Source organism: Emiliania huxleyi (assembly GCF_000372725.1).
Source record: "Emiliania huxleyi CCMP1516 unplaced genomic scaffold EMIHUscaffold_303, whole genome shotgun sequence".
NCBI lineage: Eukaryota > Haptophyta > Isochrysidales > Noelaerhabdaceae > Emiliania > Emiliania huxleyi.
In genome coordinates, this window is record NW_005199744.1 from 124,537 (window position 1) to 133,436 (window position 8,900).

The following is an 8,900-nucleotide window of genomic DNA, read 5'->3' on the forward strand; positions in this document are numbered from 1 at the left end:
CAGGCAATGACCGACGTGTCGCCGCGCCTGAGTACTTGCGGCCAGGCAATGACCGACGTGTCGCCGTGCGTGCCTGAGTACTGCGGCCAGGCAATGACCGACGTGTCGCCGTGCGTGCCTGAGTACTGCGGCCAGGCAATGACCGACGTGTCGCCGCGCCTGACTACTGCGGCCAGGCAATGACCGACGTGTCGCCGTGCCTGACTACTGCGGCCAGGCGATGACCGACGTGTCGCCGTGCCTGACTACTGCGGCCAGGCAATGACCGACGTGTCGCCGTGCGTGCCTGACTACTGCGGCCAGGCAATGACCGACGTGTCGCCGTGCCTGACTACTGCGGCCAGGCAATGACCGACGTGTCGCCGCGCCTGAGTACTGCGGCCAGGCAATGACCGACGTGTCGCCGCGCCTGAGTACTGCGGCCAGGCAATGACCGACGTGTCGCCGCGCCTGACTACTGCGGCCAGGCAATGAACGACGTGTCGCCGTGCCTGACTACTGCGGCCAGGCAATGACCGACGTGTCGCCGTGCGTGCCTGAGTACTGCGGCCAGGCAATGAACGACGTGTCGCCGTGCCTGACTACTGCGGCCAGGCAATGACCGACGTGTCGCCGTGCCTGACTACTCCGGCCAGGCAATGACCGACGTGTCGCCGTGCCTGACTACTGCGGCCAGGCAATGACCGACGTGTCGCCGCGCCTGACTACTGCGGCCAGGCAATGAACGACGTGTCGCCGCGCCTGAGTACTGCGGCCAGGCTATGACCGACGTGTCGCCGTGCGTGCCTGACTACTGCGGCCAGGCAATGAACGATGTGTCGCCGTGCCTGACTACTGCGGCCCGGCAATTACCGATGTGTCGCCGCGCCTGAGTACTGCGGCCAGGAATGACCGACGTGTCGCCGTGCGTGCCTGACTACTGCGGCCAGGCAATGACCGACGTGTCGTAGTGCCTGACTACTGCGGCCAGGCAATGACCGACGTGTCGCCGTGCGTGCCTGACTACCGCGGCCAGGCAATGACCGACGTGTCGCCGTGCCTGACTACTGCGGCCAGGCAATGACCGACGTGTCGCCGTGACTGACTACTGCGGCCAGGCGATGACCGACGTGTCGCCGTGACTGACTACTGCGGCCAGGCGATGACCGACGTGTCGCCGTGACTGACTACTGCGGCCAGACAATGACCGACGTGTCGCCGTGCCTGACTACTGCGGCCAGGCAATGACCGACGTGTCGCCGTGCGTGCCTGACTACTGCGGCCAGGCAATGACCGACGTGTCGCCGTGCCTGACTACTGCGGCCAGGCAATGACCGACGTGTCGCCGTGCCTGACTACTGCGGCCAGGCAATGACCGACGTGTCGCCGTGCCTGACTACTGCGGCCAGGCAATGACCGACGTGTCGCCGTGCGTGCCTGACTACTGCGGCCAGGCGATGACCGACGTGTCGCCGTGCCTGACTACTGCGGCCAGGCGATGACCGACGTGTCGCCGTGCCTGACTACTGCGGCCAGGCGATGACCGACGTGTCGCCGTGCCTGACTACTGCGGCCAGGCAATGACCGACGTGTCGCCGTGCCTGACTACTGCGGCCAGGCAATGAACGACGTGTCGCCGTGCCTGAGTACTGCGGCCAGGCAATGACCGACGTGTCGCCGTGCCTGACTACTGCGGCCAGGCAATGACCGACGTGTCGCCGTGCGTGCCTGAGTACTGCGGCCAGGCAATGACCGACGTGTCGCCGTGCCTGACTACTGCGGCCAGGCGATGACCGACGTGTCGCCGTGCCTGACTACTGCGGCCAGGCGATGACCGACGTGTCGCCGTGCCTGACTACTGCGGCCAGGCGATGACCGACGTGTCGCCGTGCCTGACTACTGCGGCCAGGCGATGACCGACGTGTCGCCGTGCGTGCCTGACTACTGCGGCCAGGCAATGACCGACGTGTCGCCGTGCCTGACTACTGCGGCCAGGCGATGACCGACGTGTCGCCGTGCGTGCCTGACTACTGCGGCCAGGCAATGACCGACGTGTCGCCGTGCCTGACTACTGCGGCCAGGCAATGACCGACGTGTCGCCGTGCCTGACTACTGCGGCTAGGCAATGACCGACGTGTCGCCGTGCGTGCCTGAGTACTGCGGCCAGGCAATGACCGATGTGTCGCCGTGCCTGACTACTGCGGCCAGGCAATGAACGATGTGTCGTCGTGCCTGACTACTGCGGCCAGGCAATGACCGACGTGTCGCCGTGCGTGCCTGAGTACTGCGGCCAGGCAATGAACGACGTGTCGCCGTGCGTGCCTGACTACTGCGGCCAGGCTATGAACGACGATTCGCCCACCGCCGCTTCGCTGCTGCCACTTCCGGGCCACCGCCGCCGTTGTGCCGCCGCCTCCGCCGCGCAATGTGCCGCCGCAGCCTTCACCGCCGCCATTGATGCCTTCGCCGCCCTGCCGTCGACACTGCCGCCGCCGCAGCCCCTCCCTTCCTGCCCCCCCCTCCCCTCGCCCTCGCCGCCAGCCCCCCCCCCACACACACTGCCGCCACCCTCGCCTTCGCCCTCGCCCGCAAGGCCCCCTTATTCTCTGGCCCTCGTCGCCTGCAACACTCGCCGGACATGAACTTTAGCCCGCTCCCTCGTGACGCCGCCCTCCGCAGGCTCAACGTCCGAGCTTTGTCCCCCGTCACTCTCCTCTCATTTCAGACCCCACACATGCGCATAGCTGTTCCGACCAATGCAGGCGCCTTGCCTCACCCCTCTCACGGGCGGCCCCCATTCTCTCTGCTCTGCAGGACGCGCGCCGAGAGGCGCTACATGGTCGACTTCGATGAGGGCGAGGGCGAGTCGGCTTTCTTGGTTGTGAGATCAACAAAGGGCGTCTGGTTCGACAACCCCCACGTGTTCCATCGGAGCCTCGCAAAGGTGCCAATCAGCTTTTGTTTCGCGGAGGGGGCCCAGGTTCAGACCGAGCTCGGGCCAACGGCTTCCGTCAAGGTCGGTGGCTACTTCGCTTCCCGTGCGGAGTATGAGGAGTGGTATCAGCGCCGCCGCCCGAGCCTGACGCTGCCGCCTTCGCTCGGAGCTGAGGTGCGCACTTTTACGCCAGGATCGGCATTGTCCCTGCGGTGTCCCCGTCTCCAAACATTTACGTTTCTCCCTCGCGCAGGCGTGCGGCGTCAACAACGACGTCGTTGTGAAGGAGGAGGCCGCCACTCAGGAGGCTGCCTCCGAGGAGGCTGTCGTCGCCGAGGAGTTCGCCACCGAGGAGGCGGCCATCAAGTCCGCGGTGTCCGCCGCCGCGGCGCCCGTCGCCGAGGAGGCGCCCGTCGCCGAGGAGGCCGTCGCCGAGGAGGCTGCCAAGGAGATCGAGAAGCCGGCACCGGCCAAGACCGTTTCCAACCCGCCCGACAAGCGGCACATTGAGGTGGAGGACGACGAGTCGAAGTCGTGGAGGAAGAAAAACCGCCGCAAGCAGATCAAGCGGGTTTTGGCGGGGCTTGTGGCCATGGCGAGAGAGTCCGAGGCCTTCGCCTCCCTCATTCTGGCGTGGTCGTCGCCGCCTTCGCGCCTCATCATAGCCGAGGTGCACGCCAGGATCGTCATCGTCCCTCCGGTCTCTCCGAACACGTGCGCATTCTCCCTCACCCAGGCGCTCGGCATCAAGAACGACGTCGTCGTGAAGGAGGAGGTCGCCACCGAGGAGGCCACCTCCGAGGAGGCCGTCGTCGCCGAGGAGTCCGCCACCGAGGAGGCGGCCATCAAGTCCGCCGCCGCCGAGGTGTCCGCCGCCGCGGAGGCAGTCGCCGAGGAGGCCGTCGCCGAGGAGGCCGTCGCCGAGGAGGCTGCCAAGGAGGTCGAGAAGCCGGCCAAGACCGTTTCCAACACGCCCGACCCAACGGTGAGCGCGCCGCAGCGTTCTCTCCTGGCACTCCTAGCCTTCCACCCACCCGTATTAATCTCTCTCCCGTGTTCCCCGCAGGAGTGGGCCGACCGGTCAATGGTCGTGGAGGACAGCTTCTACGCCTCCAAGCCGGTGTTTCTGACCAGCGTCGAGATCGGGTTGGCGGAGCCGCGCGCTGCGAAGATCATGCAGCGCGTCTCGCGCGGGCTGCTGGCGCGCAAGAAGGTGGCGCGCAAGAAGGTGGCTGTGAAGGAGGAGGCCGCCACCGAGGAGGCCGCCACCGAGGAGGCCGCCGCCAAGTCCGCCGCCGCCGAGGAGACCGCCGCCGAGGAGTGCGCCGCCGAGGAGGCCGCCACCAAGTCCGCCGCCACCGAGGAGGCCCCCGCCGCCGAGGAGGCCGCCTCCGAGGAGGCCGTCGTCGCCGAGGAGTCCTCCACCAAGTCCGTCGCCACCGAGGAGGCCGCCGTCGCCGAGGAGGCCGCCTTCGAGGAGCCCGCCGTCGCCGAGGAGTCCGCCACCGAGGAGGCGACCATCAAGCCCGCCACCGCCGAGGTGTCCGCCTCCCAGGAGGCGCCCGTCGCCGAGGAGGCCGTCGCCGAGGAGGCCGTCGCCGAGGAGGCTGCCAAGGAGGTCGAAAAGCCGGCCAAGACCGTTTCCAACACGCCGGAAGGGGTGGTGAGCGCGCCGCAGCATTCTCTCCTGGCACTCTCCTCGCTCTCCCACCGGTAATAATCTCCCTTCCCGTGTGCCCCTATCGCGCGTGCAGGACACCACCTGCTACCCGGGCCTGCCCACGCCGAACGCGGCGGGGAAGAGCGGGCCCGCGTCGGCCCGCAGCGGCTCCGGACCGGGCTACGTGGACGGCGTCGAGGCTGCAGTCCGCCGGCTGGGCGAGAGCGTCGTCTACCAGGCTACGCCCGCCGACGGCAAGAAGTCGCCGTCGCCGGGAGTCCCCACCTCCGGCGGCATTGCGCCCGTGGCGCCCAAGCCCCTTGGCGCGGTCGCGGGCGCGGGGCAGGCTGAGGCCGAGGTCGCCAAGGAGCGCGAGCACTGGGAGGGGCGGCTCAAGAAGGCGAAGGCCGCGCTCGATCTCATTGCCGAGCAACGGGAGAAGTGGGCGGACCTGCAGTCGCGGCGCTCGGGGAAGTGCCGGCGCACGGCAAGGCGCTGCCGCAACAACCCCAAGTTTGGCAAGGCAAAGGGCAGGCGCAAGTCTGGCAAGGCAAAGGGCCGCGGCCGCGGCACGCACCGGCGACCGAAGCCGCGCGGCGGGCCGCAGACGCCGCCTTGCAAGTCGCCGGACCGGCGCCGCGAGCCGCAGACCACGTCCGGCAAGGCGCCATTCGCCGCTGGCACGTGCGGCGCCGGCGCTGGCACATGCGGCGCCGGCGCTGGCACATGCGGCGCCGGCGGTCGCGCCGGCCTCAAGGCGGCGGCCAACTGCGTGCAGGGGGGCTACACGAAGGCCGAGGGCGCCTTCCGGTGGCTGCTCCTCGTCTGCATGCCCGCCTTTGGCCACTGCGCGCCCGCCGTGCCTAGCCCGACGGCGGTGGCCTCGGCCTTCTCGTCTGCCGTCGCCTCGGCAGCCTCCGTCGCCTCGTCGGCGTCCTCTACCATCTCATCCGGCGTCGCCTCGGCGGTGTCCTCGGCCTTCTCGCCCGCCGTCGCTTCGAAGGCGTCCTCGCTCGTGAGCTGCTCGCCGCTTCTCATGCCCGCAATCGTGCTCATCTTCCTCGCCATCGCCTGCGGCGCCTCCTGGCCGACCGCGGCGAGCGGAAAGGGGGCTCGGCGCGGCGTGGCGTGGGCCGTCTTCGTCGCCGCCGCCGCGGCGTGCCTCCCCGGCGCAGCAGCGGCTCCCGTGGAATCCTCTGCGTCGAGCACCACTTTCTCGTGGTTCACGGAGGGTGGTGCGATACCTCTCTCTTTCCTCTTCGCCGTGAGCGTGTTTGCTGCCACGGCCGACCTCGTGCTCCGGCAGCTGCGCTGGCGGCGCACGACCACTAATCGCGCATCACGCCTGGGGCCCGAGCCGTTCTGCGCGTCTGCGATGACCGAGAAATCGCCTCCGCTGCATCGCCTTCTCCTCTTCTGCTGCACTGCGCTTCCTACTTCAGCGAGGGAGCATGACGCGGTAATCGCATGGCCAAGGTCGCAGTGGAGCCAAAAGTACTCAGTGAGGCTGGCCCTGGCGGCGGATTACATCTTTGGAGATGGGATCGAGATCGGAGCGAAAACGAATCCCCTCTTCCCGACGCATCGCCAACGCTACAGAAAGCAGATGCAGCGGAACAACGTGACAATGCGGCTGGTAGACGAGATGGACACCGCTGGCTTGCTCGCGAAATATGCTGCACCCAATATGCTGCAGCCGAACGGGACGTCGCGATGGTCCGCAGGGTTGGCCAGATATCCTGTGGACATCGTGGATGATGCAGGGCGTCTTGATACATTTGCAAACGAGTCGCTGGACTTTGTCATTGCCAACCATGTCCTCGAGCACGTCAGAGACTTCCTGGGCACCCTTGCGACCTTCAGTCGAGTGCTGCGGAGGGGAGGAGTGGCTTTTGTCGCACTTCCTGACCGCCGGTTCAATGCAGAAGACAGACCCCGGGCAACCACACCACCCGAGGCCTTTTGGGAGGAGTGGCACATGAACGAGTCGGAGCTGATGGAACGGTATGTCGGGCATGTGGCCGAATCCCTGGGTGCCAGCCAGGGTTTGACGCGCCCGGATGTGTGGACACACAAAGAGGCCGAGCAACTGGTCGCGGCACACACGGCATCGGGGCATCACGCGCACACCTTCACAACGGAATCTATTGCAGCCACGCTCTCTAGGGGAGCGAGCAACTTGTCCATGTCGCTGCGAGTGCTGATGCAAGTGGCAAATGAAGACATCGTCATCCTGCAGAAAGTGACCGGTGCTTGCCCGGCTCCATCCAAGTTCAATCCGATCCTGTCGCCGATGCCTCCGCGCTGCCCTCCTCGCCAACAAGCGGGCAAGGCCTACGGGCGAAAGTCTGAGTGAGTGACGCGTGCCATGTATTAACTATTATCACTTACAGTTTGTGAGATGACAGGCAGAGCTCATATATCTGTGTACTTGCATGACTGGCCCGTGAGTCACTGGCTAGATGAGACAGCCGGTGTGACACTTAGACCCGATATGGCTAGATGCATGACACAGTCGCGCTAGTGGTACCGTTTAGTATTTGTAGTATGCTTCAATGGGTGGAGTTCAGATAAAGATTGATCCTGACTGGAGCCAAACGTTTGCATCGACAACGTCGTTATTACCGAAAAAGATCGAACCCAAGTTGGAAATTGAGTTAAAAGAGGCAAAAGCGACTGGGCCCTATTCGGTTTACGAATTCGCAACAAAGGCCGCCTACGACGCGTGTGACCTGACGGATGCGACGAATGACGACGCATGCCGCTCTGCTGCGCTGCCGACAGCCCCTCTTCCGAGCCGGCGCGTGGCGGCGAGCCGCGGCCAGTATCGCTGGTGCGGTGGAGGCGGCAGCTTGCATCGGCCGGCAGTGAGAGCGGCCATCACGTCGATGAGGGGGGGTTGTCGGCGACTCGTGTGGCTCGAGGCCTACGCTGCGCCGCCCAAGCCCTACTGCCGATCCAGCGCCTGGCGTTTGGGGCGAGCCGCGGTCGTCGTCGCTGATGGTATATGGCGGCGGCGGCGGCGGCTCGCCCTTCCCTCCGGCCGCAATTCCGATCCCGCCGCGCTCGCGGGAGGTGGCGCGCCCACCGCGGCACGGCCGTGGCTGCGCATACACCTTACGCCCTTTCTCCTCAACGGCTCTCTAGCCTCGCATATCACTTCCTGTCGTCTGTTGTTTGTTGTGCCCTTGTTAGTACTCCTTGGCACCGTGGAGTGCTGGGGGGGGCGACAGGGAGGATGTGGCCTTGAGTTATGTGTGCGCCAACTCAGCAGCCAGGGTGTGTGGCAGCCAGCTGGCTGTGTGTCTTGTGAGCCTGTTTGTGTCTGTGTGTCGCTCGTGCGTGTCGTCATCATCTGTCCAGCGTCCACCCATACCGCGTTGGTGTCCAGTCCGAGCCTGGCTGTTCTTCACCTTACTACCTACCTAACGGCTATCCGTGCTTGCTGTGCCCCTGCGTGGTGTGTTTCAAGTTCTTACAACCCAAGGTGATAGAGGGCAAAAAGATCGATTGCGCTCTTGCCGATCCGCACCTACCTAGGCTCTTGGGTGGCGCGCCCCAGCTCTTCACAGCGAAAGGGTTAGAATTCTTCTTGTCCTCTCGGTACAGTTTGGCGTCGAGGGCGGCGCGCCGCCACCAGTCGCGCCTTTCCTCACCTGTGTCATGTTCCTCGCGCTCCTCCTCGCTAGTGCATCGAGCATTGACGAAAGCGGACTCGCCAACCAGGTGAGGCAACGGGCAGCGGCGCTTCTCTCTTGCTGCCATCTGTGCTGCAACACCACGTCGCTCGTCGCTGGCGTGACAGCGCCAAAAGCATGGCCAAAGCGGGGCGGTGGGAACTGGCGGGACCTCTTGTTGCCCATCTCCAGGACACTTGATGACGCATCGCTGCTCGTGGATGGGGACGTCTACATCTTCGGGGTTGCAGCTGGGAGGTCCCTCCTGAGCTGGCGAGACATCCTGCTCCGAAACGAGGTCCGAACCTGGGGGGCGAGAAAGGGCACCTCCGTAGCTCCGCCGCTTCGCTCGCCACCCAAGAAGTGGTACGGATTCGACTCCTTTGCGGGCTTGCCGGAGACGAATCGCGACGAGAAGCTTGCGGGATGGCGCAAAGGCAGCTATCGTAATACACAACAAGGGCCTCGCGAGATTGCGCGCAGATACTTCAACGAGGACGACCGGCGCTCCTCTGGTATTCCGTTCAAGGTCTCGCTCGAGCTTATCCCAGGCTTCTACAATGATTCGCTGACTACCGGCATCATCGCGCAGTTTGACATGAGGCGAGCAACGTTTGTGGAGATCGACTGCGATCTGTACGTATCGTCT

The 8,900-nt window shown here is 65.5% G+C and overlaps 3 protein-coding genes across 3 annotated transcripts in view; all 3 read left to right on the forward strand.

Annotated features, from left to right (window-relative positions):
* Positions 1-2,789: 2,789 nt before the first annotated feature.
* Positions 2,790-3,732, forward strand: EMIHUDRAFT_444241 (hypothetical protein; the record flags this gene model as incomplete). Its single annotated transcript, XM_005774958.1, has 3 exons — positions 2,790-3,088; positions 3,168-3,584; positions 3,651-3,732. Coding segments are annotated over exons 1-3 (771 nt in total), but the record flags the coding sequence as incomplete, so codon positions are not given.
* Positions 3,733-7,129: 3,397 nt separating this feature from the next.
* On the forward strand, positions 7,130-7,824 carry EMIHUDRAFT_240184 (hypothetical protein; the record flags this gene model as incomplete). Its single annotated transcript, XM_005774959.1, has 2 exons — positions 7,130-7,577; positions 7,808-7,824. The coding sequence occupies 2 exons, from the start codon at positions 7,130-7,132 to the stop codon at positions 7,822-7,824; spliced, it is 465 nt and encodes a 154-aa protein (XP_005775016.1).
* Positions 7,825-8,237: 413 nt separating this feature from the next.
* The window catches only part of EMIHUDRAFT_240185 (hypothetical protein), a gene marked incomplete at both ends in the record, with an annotated part of 3,157 nt that continues 2,494 nt past the window's right edge, over positions 8,238-8,900 (forward strand). Inside the window, one exon of the mRNA XM_005774960.1 lies at positions 8,238-8,891. Within this exon, the coding sequence (XP_005775017.1) occupies positions 8,238-8,891 (654 nt within the window). The remainder of the gene's footprint in view (positions 8,892-8,900) is intronic.